The sequence below is a fragment of the Onychostoma macrolepis genome, chromosome 11 (genome assembly GCF_012432095.1).
Source record: "Onychostoma macrolepis isolate SWU-2019 chromosome 11, ASM1243209v1, whole genome shotgun sequence".
NCBI classification, from domain to species: Eukaryota; Metazoa; Chordata; class Actinopteri; order Cypriniformes; family Cyprinidae; genus Onychostoma; species Onychostoma macrolepis.
Genome location: NC_081165.1, coordinates 27,870,081 through 27,888,618, shown reverse-complemented (window position 1 = coordinate 27,888,618; position 18,538 = coordinate 27,870,081). Strand labels below are relative to the sequence as shown.

Genomic DNA, 18,538 nt, shown 5'->3' with positions numbered 1-18,538 from the left:
GGAGCTCCTCCTACTTGTTCACTGTGTTCAGGTAACATGGCAACCTTTGTTGAAGACGGTCCATCAGGAATGTAAATGCTGTTAGAAATGAATGGACCACAGCAGGACAGGAGGAAGTGCTTATAAAAACCTCTGGGCTGGAGCCATCAAAGTCACCACAGATCTACACTGAAGCCTCTGGCAAAACGTCAACGACGCATGGAGACAAAACGAGAAGGCCATCACAGATCCATCTGGAAACACACAATGGCACGTCTGTCTACTGAGAGACGGACAAAAGAACTTCTTGACTTCTGTTTCTAAGAGCCAGTGTTTTCTGATTCGTTTGCAATCACAGCAACGTTCCCATGAGTTCTGTGGAGCATCCCACATAAGGAGGGATTCATTGGCTATCAGTGGACAGGCCGTATGGAAAATGTCATTCCAAGAGGAAGTTATAAGATATCGCTGGACAGTTAGTATATAAAAACCAACTGCTTTGGCAGATTTATGCCATCATAAGTTGGAGGCTTTCCTAGACACTGAATATTACGCAAGTATAAGTCATTCTGGTCAACGCTTCCAAGCTGATTAAATGAACCTAACTGAGAAACATCTTAAACATTTTATATATTGATTGTCTCCAGATTGGTTTCCACAGTCTGGTTAGATGATTAGTAAACAACGGCACTGTTAAAATCATGGAACAAAATAAGTTCATATCAGATTGTTAACAGAGAAGAAAAGGAGACCACACGCTGGAGAAAAAGCTGTAAAACCATCTCAATGATTGAAAATATCACGCAAAGGCTCCAAAAACTCTCAGAAATAAAGGGTTTTTGCAGCAAAGCGAGAAAAGGATCCCCAAAGAAGTGCACAGTTCTGAAAATAACTATTTTTTTCTAAGCGTGAAGAATATTTTAAGAATCTAAGGAACATTTTGATTCCAGATGGAACCATTTAATGCCAATAAACCTTAATTTTAACAGTGTAATTAAACATAAGCATAGAACCAATTGCATTTGGTTAAACACTAGAGAGTAACAGAAAGCTGTAGATCTCTGATCAACCTCCAGAACAAGACTAAAGAGCACATTTATAAGGAAACCACATCAGGACAGACACCTAAAGTAAATATTTATGCCTCTCCCCAGTGTTTTCTTTCCGTGGGGGGCTTTTACTGTAGATATACAACTTTCAAGACCAAGAACGAGAGAAAGTGGAGGCAGACGTCTTAATATGCATTGAATAACTGCTTGATTTGTAGACTAGAAAATGTTTAGTGATGACTTTTGAGAACACTTTTGCTTCTTTGGTCAATAGGAGTTACAGTATTTTAGCAAATATCAAAACATAATCACCAATAAGATGGTTATAGAAATGCATGTTTGCTCTTTTGGATCTCTTGGGGACAATTTGTACGATTTCACTTCATTCATTCATTCATTCATTCATTCAGATAATGAACTTGTGTCGGGTTTAAACTTTATAAATAATCTGTATACACTAGTTTAAATTAATTTGACAATTTAAACATCATCATTGGAAATATAAGCGAAAAACGCGTTATAATTATGCTATGAATATTTTACTTAGCGCTAATAAAAAGAAAATGAAAAACAACAAAGAGAAAAAAACTTTAAATGAATTTTGAAAGTTACTCACGTAAACTTTGTCGAACTTTCCTTTGAAGAAGAAGAGCGTTTGCTCCAGCGCGAGCTCTCGAACCGAATCGGTTCCAGAATCCAGAATCTGGTCGCCAGACCGGTTCCCGTAATCGAAGAGCTGCTCCCGGCTCAGACACTGGACCGACACCAGCAGAGCCAGAAGCCCAACACTGCGCAGAAGAACCATTATACAACTCTAGAAACCCCACATATATGTGCGTTTATTGTCCGTCTGAGCTCCGGTCCGGAGTGAACGGTGATGAACTCTATAGAGGTGTGAAAGGAGTTCACGAAGGGCGGAGTTCATGGAGGAGGTGGAGGAGCCTCGGGAATCATTTACATTACTGCGGAGATTTGAACCCTCAAAACAAAAGGTAGGGTGTGGGGAGTGCTCTTAAGTACCCATACTAAAGTCGCTTAATTCTAGGTATTTTCTACGTTTAGAACAAGTGTGTCAGAGTAGGTATTTATTTCTGGCGCTAAAATCGCGTTCACCTGAGGACGAGTAACCATAGCAACAGCGACTTCAGTCACGAAAATAAGACTCGACATTGACAAAAACTATCGCCATTTATCACATCATTATTAATTTATTTCCCAAATAGCCTACATAAAAATAAACTTAAGTCTTTTGTCTACGAATCTTTAACAACGGAATCATCAAAGACTGTGAGGAAAAAACGTGTTAAAATAGGCTATGTGTTGGATTTGTTCGAATATCTACTAAAGTTGTTTAATACCACATATAAGTGACATTTTCTACAGTTTCAGTAACTTTATAGGTACGTTAGAGGCAGAGCAGGTATTTTCTTTTGGTGATGAAGAGGTACGCTAACCAACGTTAAAATCGGACAAACATTGGCAAAAATAAAAAAAACTGTCGCACTTTACTATAAATAAAGTAGGATATGTATCACTTTACTATGAATTTAACAACTGCGTAAAAATAAGCTGAAATATAAGACAACAGCTCAAACATCAAATAGCTATCTGTGAGAAACGCTTCGCGACAGCCTACTATTGTTAAAATAGTCTGGATTTGTTGGAATACTACTCATAAATTATTTGATTCCACTTCTAAGGGGCGTTTTCTAGTTTTAAAAAGCGATCCGCATTTCGAGTTCTGATCTGAGACGATGGTTCGCGAATCATTAGATCAGAACTTCGGAGCGCGGATCGCGAATCACTTGATTCGGATTGGGACGGTGCGGGTTCGTGAATCGTTTGATTCAGATCAGAACTTCGGAGCGCGGATCGCGAATCACTTGATTCGGATTGGGACGGTGCGGGTTCGCGAATCATTTGATTCAGATCACAACTTCGGAGCGTGGATCGCGAATCACTTGATTCGGATTGGGACGGTGCAGGTTCGCAAATCTTTTGATTCAGATCAGAACTTCGGAGAGCGGATTGCGAATCACTTGATTCGGATTGGGACATTGCGGGTTCACAAATCTTTTGATTCAGATCAGAAGTTCAGAGCGCGGATCGCGAATCACTTGATTCGGATTGGGACGGTGCGGGTTCGTGTATCGTTTGATTCAGATCAGAACTTCGGAGCGCGGATCGCGAATCACTTGATTCAGATTGGGACGGTGCCGGTTCGCGAATCTTTTGATTCAGATCAAAACTTCGGAGAGCGGATTGCGAATCACTTGATTCGGATTGGGTCATTGCGGGTTCGCAAATCTTTTGATTCAGATCAGAAGTTCGGAGCGTGGATCGATTCGGATTGGGACGGTGCGGGTTCGTGAATCGTTTGATTCAGATCAGAACTTCGGAGCGCGGATTGCGAATCACTTGATTCGGATTGGGACGGTGCGGGTTCGTGAACCGTTTGATTCAGATCAGAACCGAGCGCGGATTGCGAATCACTTGATTCGGATTGGGACGGTGCGGTTCGTGAATCGCTTGATTCAGATCAGAACTGAGCGTGGATCGCGAATCACTTGATTCGGATTGGGACGGTGCAGGTTCGCAAATCTTTTGATTCAGATCAGAACCGGAGGCGGATTGCGAATCACTTGATTCGGATTGGGACATTGCGGGTTCACAAATCTTTTGATTCAGATCAGAAGTTCAGAGCGGATCGCGAATCACTTGATTCGGATTGGGACGGTGCGGGTTCGTGTATCGTTTGATTCAGATCAGAACTTCGGAGCGCGGATCGCGAATCACTTGATTCAGATTGGGACGGTGCCGGTTCGCGAATCTTTTGATTCAGATCAAAACTTCGGAGAGCGGATTGCGAATCACTTGATTCGGATTGGGTCATTGCGGGTTCGCAAATCTTTTGATTCAGATCAGAAGTTCGGAGCGTGGATCGATTCGGATTGGGACGGTGCGGGTTCGTGAATCGTTTGATTCAGATCAGAACTTCGGAGCGCGGATTGCGAATCACTTGATTCGGATTGGGACGGTGCGGGTTCGTGAATCGTTTGATTCAGATCAGAACTTCGGAACGCGGATTGCGAATCACTTGATTCGGATTGGGACGGTGCGGGTTCGTGAATCGTTTGATTCAGATCAGAACTTCGGAACGCGGATTGCGAATCACTTGATTCGGATTGGGATGGTGCGGGTTCGTGAATCGTTTGATTCAGATCAGAACTTCGGAGCGCGGAGCGCGAATCACTTGATTCGGATTGGGATGGTGCGGGTTCATGAATCGTTTGATTCAGATCGAGACTTTTGGTGCGGATTCGCAAAACTTTTTTTTTCTGATTGCTTTTTTTTGTTAAACAGTAGAAAGCATCAAACCATTAAGCAGTACGCTACAGTTATAAAAACAAAACAAAGGATGAAGAATCAAATTCCTTAAAAAATTACAGAGATGCAGTTTTCACTGCTTTAGGATGAACAGAACGTCGCATAGTTTCCATGTACTCGTCTATATCAACTTTAAATAAAGAAAAGAGAGATTTAGAGCCAGATTTTTGTTTTTGGGAAATTTAGCTAGCAGGAAACACAAATTAATAAAATTGTATTTTCCTATATTCTCTTTCAAGTCGTCAAACAATCCAAAGAACAGCCTAAACCTTTAAATCAGAAAGTCACTTACGAAATGAGATTAGATTACCAAAATGTCTCTGTGTGGTTCATTGCCAAACAATGAATGAATCTTTCTCAGAAGAACTAAAACAGCAACTCACTTCAGTGTCTGACTTATATTATAATTACGTCCATGAGCTTTTTGATTAATCAAAGACTGGAACGTGACACGACAAATAAATAAAATACGTCACTGCTATATTATTTGTGCTGGATTTCACTGCTGTTTTAAACCATTTTAATGAAAACACACAAAGCTCTGTCCACCCCACCCCGGTCCAGATGTGAGCCCCGCCTCTGCCTGGGGCTTCAGTGAAGAGCCTGGGGCCCTTACTTCTGAGGGAACATTCAGTTACACATGCTCACAATCACTTTACAATCTATTAAGCAACTACTCTCAGCTACAAACCCAGATTCTGAGCCTTTTCCACAGTCATGAATGAAAGAATCCATTTCATATATGTTACAAGTGTGATTTTCTGAAAATAATTTCTAGTGGACTGTTTGATATGATCCAGTTCTGCAAAACTCTGTCACGTGTTTCTCTGCACAGGTATAATTATGTTTCACAAGCACACATCTGCAGACAAATGAGAGAGACGGTAGAGGAATGTCCTGCACAACAACTAGTTTTAGGTAAAGCTTCAATAACTGCTCTTGACGCTGCATTCCAGCTGTAACATCTGCATTACACGCTTATCGATCTGTTCACAGAGATCTTCACTGGCAACAACATGAGAGATGATATCAGAGCTATTGTTAAGGTTTGTAGTCACAGATTTTCACATAATCTTCTTGGTGTTTTATTATCGCCCTCTGGTGGTGACATCACTAAACCAATTACATTACATACAAAAGCAAAATAAATATACTCTGCATTTTGTATAAAGAAAAGCGATATTTTACGACCATTAAGATTTGTTTATTTTATTTTATTTTTTGCATTGATAATTTTTTATCATTATGTTTAAGACAGTTACAAGTCATTCTCATCTTATTACATAATGTAAAAAAATATATATAACGGAAATTGTTTGAAATTTTTAAACTGCTTTTATGTTGATTTTAGGACTATTACGTTTTTTGTTGATTTTTTATTATTTTTATGACAATAATAAGTCAGTCTCATCTTATTATGTAATGTAACAAAAACACTGAAATTATATAGTATATATAGATCATGGTAATACTTTTGTACCGCCTTTAATTAATGCCTTTATTTATAAATTTATTTATTTATTAATGCATTGATCATTTATTATCATTATTTTAATGAGTTATGAGTCATTCTCATCTTTTTACATAATGTAACATAAATACGTATTAATTATATAATTAATAGTATTAATAGATCAGTAGCAGGTAGGTGTAGATCAGGTAGTATTTTTTTCACAATGCAAATCATCTTAATGGTCCCAAAATATTTTGATGCATTATTGTACATTTTCATGATTTAATTTATTTTTAAAAATGTTTATTTTAACATTATTTGAATTTAACATTTTCATGATTTAATTTATTTTTAAAAATGTTTATTTTAACATTATTTGAATTTAACATTTTCATGATTTAATTCGTTTTTGTGTTTTATTTTGATTTTGATTTTAAAATATATTTTTAAATCTGACATTTTTATTAATTATTAGCTTAATTTTTATTAATTATTATGTTTAATTTTTGTATTTTATTCATTTTCATTTCATTTTAATTTATTTTAAAAGTTCAATTTCAAGAGTTCAATTTAATTTAACTTTAAATGTTTTATTTTGATTATTTTTTAATGATTCATATAAAACAATTTCTCTTTATTTGACTTTTATTAATTATTAGCTATTAATTTTAGTGTTTTAATTTTAAAAAGGTAATTTAATTTTTTATTTTTAAAAATTCTTTATTTTACATGTACATATTTCACATTTGTAAGATGTTATATCTGGAGTCTTTCTGTGTGTTTTTAAATGTATATATATATATATATATATGAGCACAAAAGCAGTCATAAGCAGCACAGGTATATTTGCAGCAATAGCCAACAATACATTGTATGGGTCAAAATTATACTTTTTTTTTTTTATGCCAAAAATCATTAGGATATTAAGTAAAGATCATGTTCCATGAAGATATTTTGTACATTTCATACCGTAAATATATCAAAACTTAATTTTTGATTAGTAATATGCATTGCTAAGAACTTCATTTGGACAACTTTAAAGGTGATTTTCTTAATATTTGGATTTTTTTGCACCCTCAGATTCTAGATTTTCAAATAGTTGTATCTCAGATAAATATTGTCCGATCCTAACAAACCATACATCAATGGAAAGATTATTTATTCAGCTTTCAGATGATGTATAAATCTCAGTTTCAAACAATTGACCCTTATGACTGGTTTTGTGCTCCAGAGTCACACATATATATATATATAATAAACTATAAATTGCATTCTATTCCTGAAGAGAGATAAACCCAAACCCTCCCAACCTCCCCTCTCTCTCCTCAGACCCCAGAGCCAATCAGTTTCTCCGGATCCTGATCACATGCGCCATCCTCTCTGCATGCTCTCTCCTCACGACTGCAGACGGAGCAGAAGCGCTGAGGCTGATGGGAAGGCAATGACAGACGCAGACATGCAGGGATCGTCCGGAGCAAACGCCTCTCTGTCTCCTCCAACGCTGAGCCCCAGCATCCCTCCCTTCGTCAAGCTGGGCCTGACGCTGGCCTACACCGTCTTCTACTCGCTGCTCTTCTGCTTCATCTACGCTCAGCTGTGGCTGGTGCTGCGCTACAGACACAAGCGCTTCAGCTACCAGACAGCGTTCCTGTTCCTGTGCCTGCTGTGGGCGGCTCTGCGAGCGCTGCTCTTCTCCTTCTACTTCAGAGACTGCGTGACGGCCAACGCGCTCGGACCCTTCGCCTTCTGGCTGCTCTACTGCTTCCCCGTCTGCCTGCAGTTCTTCACGCTCAGCCTCATGAACCTCTACTGCGCTCAGGTGAGCCGCGGCTGGAAACAGAAAGGAAAACTTTAACTAAAATAATAATAAACTAAAATTAAAATGTCAAATTGAAATGATTTTTAAAATAACTACAATACTGAAAATGAAATTATAATTTTTTTTTAAATAAATAAAATATTAAAAATGAAATACTAAAAATTAAAATAATTTTTAAAATAAATGAAATTATAAAAATGGGGAAAAAGTTAAATAATTTTTAAAATAAATAAAATACTGAAAATTAAATTATAAAAAGTAAATAATGTTTTAATAAATAAAATACTAAAATGAAATGATAAAACATTTTAATAATTTTTTAAATACATAAAATACTGAAAATGAAATTATAAAATGTAAATAACTTTAAAAATAAATAAAATACTCAAAATGAAATTATAAAATGTAAAAAAAACAATTTTAAATACTGAAAATGAAATTAGAAAAATGAGAAAAAAAACTGTTAAAACATAAAATAATGAAAATAAAATTTAAAAAATGTAAATTATTTTTTAAATAAATAAAATACTCAAAATGAAATTATAAAAATGTAAAATGGGAATACTTTGATCAGCTACTAATATGATTCCCTTTAATTGTCCACTAGTTAGACATTATTCCTATATAACTTGAGTAGAATTCTAATAAATATCTAATAAGAAAAATCCAGAGTTGAAATATACTTCATACTCAGGATTTTTTTTCTAGGAATAGAGTTTAGGGAACATGAATGCTGGTGCAGACGTAGAGTGATGCTCGTTCTGCTCGTGTTCGCACACGTGTGAATGACCTACATTGAGCTTGGATCTGCATCATGATCGAGTACAGCGATGACGGCCCGAGCAGACGTCTAATATCAGCTTCAGCAGACGCAACACACTGAATCCGGTCCCACAGCAGCGTCTCTGTTCATTAATTAAACAGGAGAGACGTCTGCGCTCGTAAAGCCAACATTTACAGTCTTTAATTAGTGCTGCTTGGCAAATCAATAATAATGATGATAAATCATGCTTCTTGACAGGTTTTCTTCAAAGCCGAGTCAAAGTGCTCTCTCACCTCCTTAAATTTAAGTTATTAAAATGATATTTTATCTTCTTAATAAAATTCAAATGAATAAATGAATCATAACAAAAAAACAAAAAAATTAATTTAAAATATGAAAATTTCTTAATAATAAATAAACAACAAAAATAATACATAAAATTATAATTAATAATGTTAAAATGTTCATTTTAAAAACATATAAAACCCCTAAAAATGTACTCTAAATAAAAACTAAATAAAAAAAGCTCAATTAATTTAAAATAAAAACAAAACAATAAAAAACTGATTATTAAGTCAAATTATTTAAAAAAAAATAAAAACATTAAAAAGCCTAAAAATAAATCATAAAATGTGCAATTAATTTAAAACAAAAATAATAAAATAAAACACTTACTAAAAATGAATAAAATCATAAAATGTACAATTTAAAATAAATAATTTTATAATGAAAATAAAACACTAAAAATGAATGAAGTCTTAAAATGTAAAATTATAACAAATAAGTATAAGAACAATATATTTACTTATAATATATATATAATATATATACAATACTTATTTGTTATAATTTATATATTATATAATATTGTATATATAACATAAAGTACATACAGTATATTTTTAATATTTGTTTAATGTCATCTTTTTTTAATGACTGTAGCATCACTGATGTCTCTATGTAACTGTTTTTTCCCCTAATATTTCACCATTGACTAAAGCCATTCAACTTTACATTATAATTGAGAGCTATCAATTTAAAATTTATTAGACTTTAAAAAATAACAACTTATAATTTAAGTGAACTTAAAACAATCTTCACATAAACCCATTATAATAAATGTCATATTTAGCTGCCTGTGCTCTTCAGCAAGTAGGAAATATACAGAAATTGAATAAAGTTATCAAACACTAAATTCTAAATTCAATATAGTTGAATCCTTAAGGCTACAACAGTTATTGATTTCCTCTTTTTTCTTTGATCTTTGATGAACAGACGTCACAGCAGCTGGTTATTAGGTTATTCGGCTGCTATTACTTTAAGAGCTGCCGCTGCTGAACATCGTTCAATGATTATGAAATGATATTCAGCGAGCATGCGCAGTATAACAGCTGACAGGACAGGAAAACTCGTTTTTACCGACATATGACCTGACAACATCTCATCTGACCGCAGTTCACTGATGTTCTACTGAAGCTCCTTGTCACCTCGTTACCTCGTTAGTCTCCAGTTTGATCGTAAAGACGTTCTGCGTGTCTAAATAAACACAATTTTTGTCAAGAAAAAAAGAGACAGAAACAGCAGTTGTGAGTGCGGTGGACAACCCAAGCTCCGCCCCTGCGGTAAATGCGTTAAATATTTTTAACACATTCAACTGAAAAAATTAATCGCCTGAATTAACACGCTAATTTTGACAGCACTAATATATATATATATACAGTGAGGAAAATAAGTATTTGAACACCCTGCTATTTTGCAAGTTCTCCCACTTAGAAATCATGGAGGGGTCTGAAATTGTCATCGTAGGTGCATGTCCACTGTGAGAGACATAATCTAAAAAAAAAAATCCAGAAATCACAATGTATGATTTTTTAACTATTTATTTGTATGATACAGCTGCAAATAAATATTTGAACACCTGAGAAAATCAATGTTAATATTTGGTACAGTAGCCTTTGTTTGCAATTACAGAGGTCAAACGTTTCCTGTAGTTTTTCACCAGGTTTGCACACACTGCAGGAGGGATTTTGGCCCACCTCCACACAGATCTTCTCTAGATCAGTCAGGTTTCTGGCCTGTCGCTGAGAAACACGGAGTTTGAGCTCCTCCAAAGATTCTCTATTGGGTTTAGGTCTGAGACTGGCTAGGCCACGCCAGAACCTTGATATGCTTCTTACAGAGCCACTCCTTGGTTATCCTGGCTGTGTGCTTCGGGTCATTGTCATGTTGGAAGACCCAGCCTCGACCCATCTTCAATGCTCTAACTGAGGGAAGGAGCTTGTTCCCCAAAATCCCCATGGCCCCGGTCATCCTCTCCTTAATACAGTGCAGTCGCCCTGTCCCATGTGCAGAAAAACACCCCCAAAGCATGATGCTACCACCCCCATGCTTCACAGTAGGGATGGTGTTCTTGGGATGGTACTCATCATTCTTCTTCCTCCAAACACGTTTAGTGGAATTATGACCATAAAGTTCTATTTTGGTCTCATCTGACCACATGACTTTCTCCCATGACTCCTCTGGATCATCCAAATGGTCATTGGCAAACTTAAGTCGGGCCTGGACATGTGCTGGTTTAAGCAGGGGAACCTTCCGTGCCATGCATGATTTCAAACCATGACGTCTTAGTGTATTACCAACAGTAACCTTGGAAGCGGTGGTCCCAGCTCTTTTCAGGTCATTGACCAGCTCCTCCCGTGTAGTTCTGGGCTGATTTCTCACCTTTCTTAGGATCATTGAGACCCCACGAGGTGAGATCTTGCATGGAGCCCCAGTCCGAGGGAGATTGACAGTCATGTTTAGCTTCTTCCATTTTCTAATGATTGCTCCAACAGTGGACCTTTTTCACCAAGCTGCTTGGCAATTTCCCGTAGCCCTTTCCAGCCTTGTGGAGGTGTACAATTTTGTCTCTAGTGTCTTTGGACAGCTCTTTGGTCTTGGCCATGTTAGTAGTTGGATTCTTACTGATTGTATGGGGTGGACAGGTGTCTTTATGCAGCTAACGACCTCAAACAGGTGCATCTAATTTAGGATAATAAATGGAGTGGAGGTGGACATTTTAAAGGCAGACTAACAGGTCTTTGAGGGTCAGAATTCTAGCTGATAGACGGGTGTTCAAATACTTATTTGCAGCTGTATCATACAAATAAATAGTTAAAAAAATCATACATTGTGATTTCTGGATTTTTTTTAGATTATGTCTCTCACAGTGGACATGCACCTACGATGACAATTTCAGACCCTCCATGATTTCTAAGTGGGAGAACTTGCAAAATAGCAGGGTGTTCAAATACTTATTTTCCTCACTGTATATATATATATATATATATATATATTTGTATATATGAAATATTTAATGTTTACTTGCATGTCATCAGAACCTTCATCAGAGAACAGTGAACATGCAAATGAGTTTTTAAATAATATATATTTAAATATTCATTTAAAATCTTAGGGGGGACTTCAAGAAAATGTAAAAAAAAAAAATTGTGCTGTCAAACAATTAATCGCGATTAGTCGCATCCAAGATAAAAGTTTTTGTTTACATAATATATGTGTGTACTGTGTATATTTATTATGTATATATAAATACACACACATGCATGTACATATTTTGAAAATATTTACATGTATTTACATGCATCTATGTATATTCATATATATATATATTTAATATATAAACATAACATATTTTTCTTAGATATACACATGCATGTGTGTATTTATATATACATAATATATATACACAGTACACACATATATTATGTTAAAAAAATGTTTGAATGCGATTAATCACGATTAATCATTTGACAGCACAAAAAAATATATACAAATATTAATAATAAAAAGAGTGAGGGTTTAGAGTGTTTAATTAGTCAACAATCATGTTTCTTTTGACAGGTTTTCTTCAAGGCCAAGTCGAAGTACTCTCCTCACCTCCTCAAATATAAGTGAGTATATATATAAGAGTGATGTCTATATATGAGTATATATGAGTGATGTTTGAGCTTCTCTGTGTGAATCGTGCGGTCGTGATGCTGATGTTCTCCTGTGTCTGCAGGTTTCCTCTCTACCTGCTGTTCTTCGGCGTGAGTTTGCTGTTTCTGCTGGTCAATCTGAGCTGCGCTCTGCTGGTGAAGATGAGCCACGCACAGGTTAAGACCGTCGTTCTGGTGCGAGTCGCCATCAACGACTCGCTCTTCGTCCTCTGCGCCGTCTCGCTGGCCGTCTGCCTCTACAAGATCGCCAAGATGTCGCTCGCCAGCATCTACCTGGAGTCCAAGGTGAGAAACACACTTCAGACTTATCAGAGAGAAATCCTGTCAGCATTTACACTAAATTAGGGTTCCCCAAACTGCACTGATGAAAATATGATAAATAATTCAATCATAAAAAAATTAAAACAATAATTTTAATAGAAAAAAATCTAAATCATTAATTAAACAAAAAAATTAAAATAAAAATATTATATTTAATAATAATAATAATAATAGTAATACAGTAATCATTTTATTATAATTAATTTCAATAAAAACAATAATTGTAATAATATTAAAAACAAATTAAAATAAATTAAATCATATTGATAATACAAATTAATTAATACAATCAATACAAATTAAATCATAAAAATGTCAAATTAAAACAATAGTATTTAATAATAATAATAATAATAATAATATAGTAATAATTTTATTCTAATAATTTTAATTTAAAATAAATGGAAAAAAACTAACTTAAAAATAAATCATAAAATTGTGAAAGTGAAACAAACAATATTGTAATCAGTATTAATAATAATAATAATAATGAGATGACTATAATAGTAATGCATTTATTATTATTAATTTTAATAAAAAATTTACTGAAACTTTAACATTTACTGAAACTAATTAAATCATAGAAATAATTTTAAACAAAACATTTAATAAAAATGTATTGTCAACAACTGTATAATAAAAACAATAAAAATAAAACAATGACTAAAAATGTAATTCTTAAAAAAAACTAAATAATAAATGAAAAATAAAATGTAAAATTAATATTAATGTAAATGTAAGATTTTTAAAGATATTTTAAAATCTAAATTTAAATAAAACACTTACTAATATATTATTATTACTAATATATATATATATATATATATATTATAATTATTATTATTTTTTTTACTTGTTTACTTGCATTTCAGGTGGCCATTAATTGTCATCAGAGAACTGCAAACATGCAAATGTTCTGTTAAATTAATGAAATATGAATTTAAAATCTCAGGGGGATTTAAAGAAAATGATATATGTAATGTAAAGATATAATAAAATGTGGCTGATGTGGCAGTAAGTTTGTGTATTGCTGTATTTCAGGGCACGTCGGTGTGTCAGGTGACTCTGATCGGGCTGATGGTGATCCTGCTGTACGCGTCGCGGGCCTGTTATAATCTGGTGGTTCTGGCTCTGACCAACATCGAGAGCATCAACTCGTTCGATTACGACTGGTATAACGTGTCGGATCAGGTGGGCTCACACCTCCTCTCCTCTCATCTCCTGACTCACTCGCTCTGAATCAGGAATAAAGCCGGTGTTTCTCCGGTTCTGCAGGCGGATCTGCGCTCCAGTCTGGGCGACGCCGGTTACATCGTGTTCGGGGTCATTCTGTTCGTCTGGGAGCTGCTGCCCACGTCTCTGGTGGTGTTCTTCTTCCGTGTGCGAAAACCGGCCCAGGACCGGGTGAGCCGGACCGGATCTGATGAGTGTTTAACAGGGATGTAACGATATCAAAATCTCACCATACAATAATATCGCGATATGACGTCCACGATACGATATTTATCGCGATATTTAAAAAAAAAAAAAAAAATACGAATGAAGAATTGGAAAAAAAATTACATTTTGTACTTTTTAAAGTGAAATTATTCTATCTAATGCACTTTGAGAGTTCAGAATGAAGAGCTGTAAGTCAGTGAATTGACTTGTAGCTGAACTTTAAAGGAGACTCAACCCTCTTTTTATTTGTGAAATACTGTCTCAGTCTAAATTACATTCACACTGCTGTTTTAGGAAGACAAATAAATTAGAATATATTACTAAAAATAACAACAATGACAGTACTAGCCACATATTGTAAAACAGCTGCACTGTAAAATAAATGAAAATGAATATTTCATAGGTATATTATTTCAAAACACAACTTTATAGACCTTTTATGTTAGAATAAGAAGTTTAAATATATTTTAAAATCTACACATTTTAACTACACGACCTATCGTTTCATATTGTCATGTGACCGCGATAATATCGAGACAGTTCTGCTATCGCGATATCACGGTTTTGATAATATCATTACATCCCTAGTGTTTACAGTGTGAAGAAGATCCTGGTCTGACTGTAAGTGTGTTTGCTGTTTTCTAGAGCGGTTCCTCCATTCCTAGCCACGTCTTCTCAAACCGGCCGTATTTCTTCGACAATCCCAGACGCTACGACAGCGATGACGATTTAGCCTGGGCTACCCATCCAGTGACCACCTCCACCAGGTAAAGCCACCTAAAACTACAACAATAACTGAAATATATAAGAAGAAAAAAATTGAATTTAAAAAACTTAAATAAGAAATATTGCCTTGCAAACTAAACTAAATTAAATTGTTAAAACTAAATCTGAAATCAGAATGAACTAATTATAATAATAATAATTTAGTAATCATTTCTTTATAAAAAAAATTTATAAAAACCATAAAACACTTACAAAATTATTTAAATAATAAAAGTGTAAAATTAAAATAATTAAAAAAACAAAACAAATGCAACATTAAAAATGTAATTAAATCATAAAAACTAAATTAAAATGAATAATAAAAAACAAAAATATATGAATAATTAAAATACAAAATTAAACACATTCATATAATAATAATAAAAATGTACAATTAAAGTAAACCATTTTAAAATGCCATTACTCAACATCAGAGAATCATAAACATGCAAATGTGCTGTTAAATTACTGAAATATTAACTTAAAATCTCAGGGGGCTTAACATTTCTTTATATAATAATTATAATAAGATCAAATTAAAATTACTAAACATTAAAATTACTAAAACTAAAGCAGAATTATTATTATTTTTAAAATTAATTACAAAATTAATTTTAATTAATATTAAAAATGAATATAAATTAAAGCACATAACAAAATTGGTTACATTAAAATCATAAAAATGAATACGGAGCTGTTTCAGAATATTTTGGACATTTTCTTAAATTTAGTTTTTGTAATGACAGTGATGGCAAACGCTTTCAATTAAAAAATAAATAAAAAGATGTTAAATCATAAAAAATGCCAGTACAAATAAATAGTGGAAAAAGTTTCTTTAATTTTGTAATTAAATTAATTTTAGTAAGAAATAAAAACCACTTGTCAGAGTGATTGCATTAAAATCCCAAATTAAAACAAAACATAATATAAAATTAAATAATAAAAATGCCAATTCAAATAAGTAAATAATTGTAAAATTATCACATAAACAATTAAAATAAAAACTCTTAAAAAATGAAATACTTAATCAGTTTCCCTCCATGTCATTTAACTGACATGGGGAAGCCATATATTTCATACTATTTCATTACCTTAAAATAATATTGGTTCTTTTTCAGAATATTTCAGTAAATATGTAAATAAATATAAAAACTTATTTGAAAGCAGCTTGAGAAGGTTGAGGTGCACTGGACTGACAGATTAAATTGATACGAGCTGATTTGGTCTGATTTTCCTGTTCAGTCTGTCGACAGACGGCTTTGACTGGAGCAGCCGCAGCAGCAGCTTCCTGGTCCATCTGGGAGGAGACGAACCGCGGTCGTCATTGGCAACAGCCGGACTGAACCGCTAAAGATGTACAGCTCCGGAAATGAGAAACGCACTGCACTTTAACCGCCCACACACACACACACACACACACAAACACGTCACACATGACGCACTGTAAGTGTGAGTCGCCATGGCAACTGACTCCAGGTTTTGAACGAGGCTGTGTTCAGAATGCTGCACTAACACACTGCATACTACTTTAAAAATACCATGTGAAACAGATGCAACAATATAAAGTAGTGCACTATACTTACGTCACTACACTGCATGCTTAATTCAGCAAGTTGCATCCAGTTCATCACCACAGAAATGGATATTCAGCATTTTCAATCTAATTTTGTATAAAATGTTGACAATCTGATCAAATAGGGAGAGAGAAAAGATACATATCGAGTCCATTGCATTTTGGGATTTTTATATTTATTTCCATTTTCTTGTATTTTATATATTTAATTTAATTTACATTTTCATTTATTTTATTTGCATTTGTTTTAGTAATTTTATTTGCATTTATTTTACTTATTTTAGTTCTTAATTGAACTTTTTATTTATTTTATTATATTTGCATTTGTATTTTTTTTGCATTTATTTTAGTTCTTAATTGCATTTTTATTTATTGTATTATATTTGCATTTGTAATATTATTTGTATTTATTTTATTTTTGTTTATTTTATTTATATTTGTTTTACTTGTATTATTTTATTTTATTTTTACTTGTATTTTATTTTATTTTATTATTTACATTTTATTTTATTTTTAATTTGCATTCCATTGCAGACTGCACAATAGAACAAATGCATTAGTGCAAATCATGCTTATTTCAGCAAGTGGCATCCAGTTCATCACCTCAGAAATGGATATTCAGCATTTTCAATCTAATTTTGTATAAAATGTTGACATTCTGATCAAACAGGGAGTGAGAAAAGATACATATTGAGTGCATTGCATTGCATTGCGATTCATAGATTTCACATCTGAAAGTGCGTACGTTTTCTGTGCGTACGTTTATTCTATGAATCACATGTACACATATTTGAGAGATGATCGTAAGATCAAATTTAGGATGGTTTCTGCGCAACATTTTATAAATGGTCCATGCATACTGCACACAATACACTGCAGAAATAATGCGATTATGTTAGTATACATTCTGATCACAGACTCGTGTTTATATTCACACGATCACATTGTGATTCCAACACAGTAGTTACAGTCAGGATTATGAAATGATGTGCAAGGCATGAATTTATGTTTCTTTGAGTATTTATCTTTAGCTGTTGAAAACAGTATAATTGGTCCACTAAGGTTGAGGCACACTTAAAAATGACACCGACGTCTTTAAATATATTTAAGATAAACACCTGTTATTTCACTGATCATGTGATTCTCATTTGTTCATTTGTAATCAGGATGATGTTCGTCTCCTTCTACAAAAATAAATTATTTGCTGTTAAAATAAGACCAATGTGCTTCTTACTAACGAGAAGAACTGAATGACAAAAATCTGAATAAAAAATAAATAAAATCTGGAAAAAAAAGTATGTTTAAAAAAATAAATTAAATTAAAATATTTACCAAAAAAGCTTGACTATATATATATTAAATACAAATGCAAATAAAATAATAAAAATACAATTAAGTACTAAAATAAATGCAAATAAATTACTAAAAGCAAATAAAATGCCAATGAATACAAATTAAAAAAATACAAATCATAAAAAAAAAAAAAAAAGGAAATTGAAATAATTTTTTTTTTTTACATTTTAAAAAAGCAAAATAAAAACATTTACCAAAAAAACTTGTATATTGTTTACATTTGTAAAAATTGTAAACATACATGATACACACATATACATATATATATAAAATTTATAGTTTTTCAAAAATGAAATGATTTGCTGTTAAAATAAATCGAACATGGTTCTTACAAACAAGAACACGAACTGAAAACAGGACGACAAAAATCTGTGAGACAACCAGACATATTTATTCCCGTTTAAATAAATATTCTTGACACAAACACACAATACAGATCATGGTTAAATCACGGCCTGGAAATGTTCAAAATCATGTCGGAAAGGCAGAGAGGAGCTTCAAATCACATCGGGCAGATTCACATGTAAATGCATATCATTATACATTTACATCATATCATTTCTGCAGGTAATTACACTGCTTTGAGTCCTGAAGATGTGAGCATGTCGACTGTGATCCGACCGAGTCGATGAGATCAG

The 18,538-nt window shown here is 33.5% G+C and overlaps 2 protein-coding genes across 2 annotated transcripts in view; one reads left to right on the top strand and one right to left on the bottom strand.

Annotated features, from left to right (window-relative positions):
• LOC131549814 (nidogen-1-like) overlaps nucleotides 1-1,863 on the bottom strand; it is a 41,668-nt gene extending 39,805 nt beyond the window's left edge. Inside the window, exon 1 of the mRNA XM_058792314.1 lies at nucleotides 1,645-1,863. Coding sequence (XP_058648297.1) covers nucleotides 1,645-1,833 — 189 coding nt within the window. The 5' untranslated portion in view covers nucleotides 1,834-1,863. The remainder of the gene's footprint in view (nucleotides 1-1,644) is intronic.
• Nucleotides 1,864-1,893: 30 nt separating this feature from the next.
• Nucleotides 1,894-18,071, top strand: gpr137bb (G protein-coupled receptor 137Bb). Its single transcript, XM_058792315.1, has 10 exons — nucleotides 1,894-2,020; nucleotides 5,251-5,333; nucleotides 5,412-5,461; nucleotides 7,198-7,687; nucleotides 12,351-12,400; nucleotides 12,511-12,733; nucleotides 13,811-13,960; nucleotides 14,045-14,173; nucleotides 14,855-14,976; nucleotides 16,217-18,071. Exons 3-10 carry the CDS (start codon nucleotides 5,439-5,441, stop codon nucleotides 16,323-16,325), a joined length of 1,296 nt encoding a protein of 431 aa, XP_058648298.1. The 5' UTR covers nucleotides 1,894-2,020; nucleotides 5,251-5,333; nucleotides 5,412-5,438; the 3' UTR covers nucleotides 16,326-18,071.
• The last annotated feature ends 467 nt before the right edge of the window (nucleotides 18,072-18,538 follow it).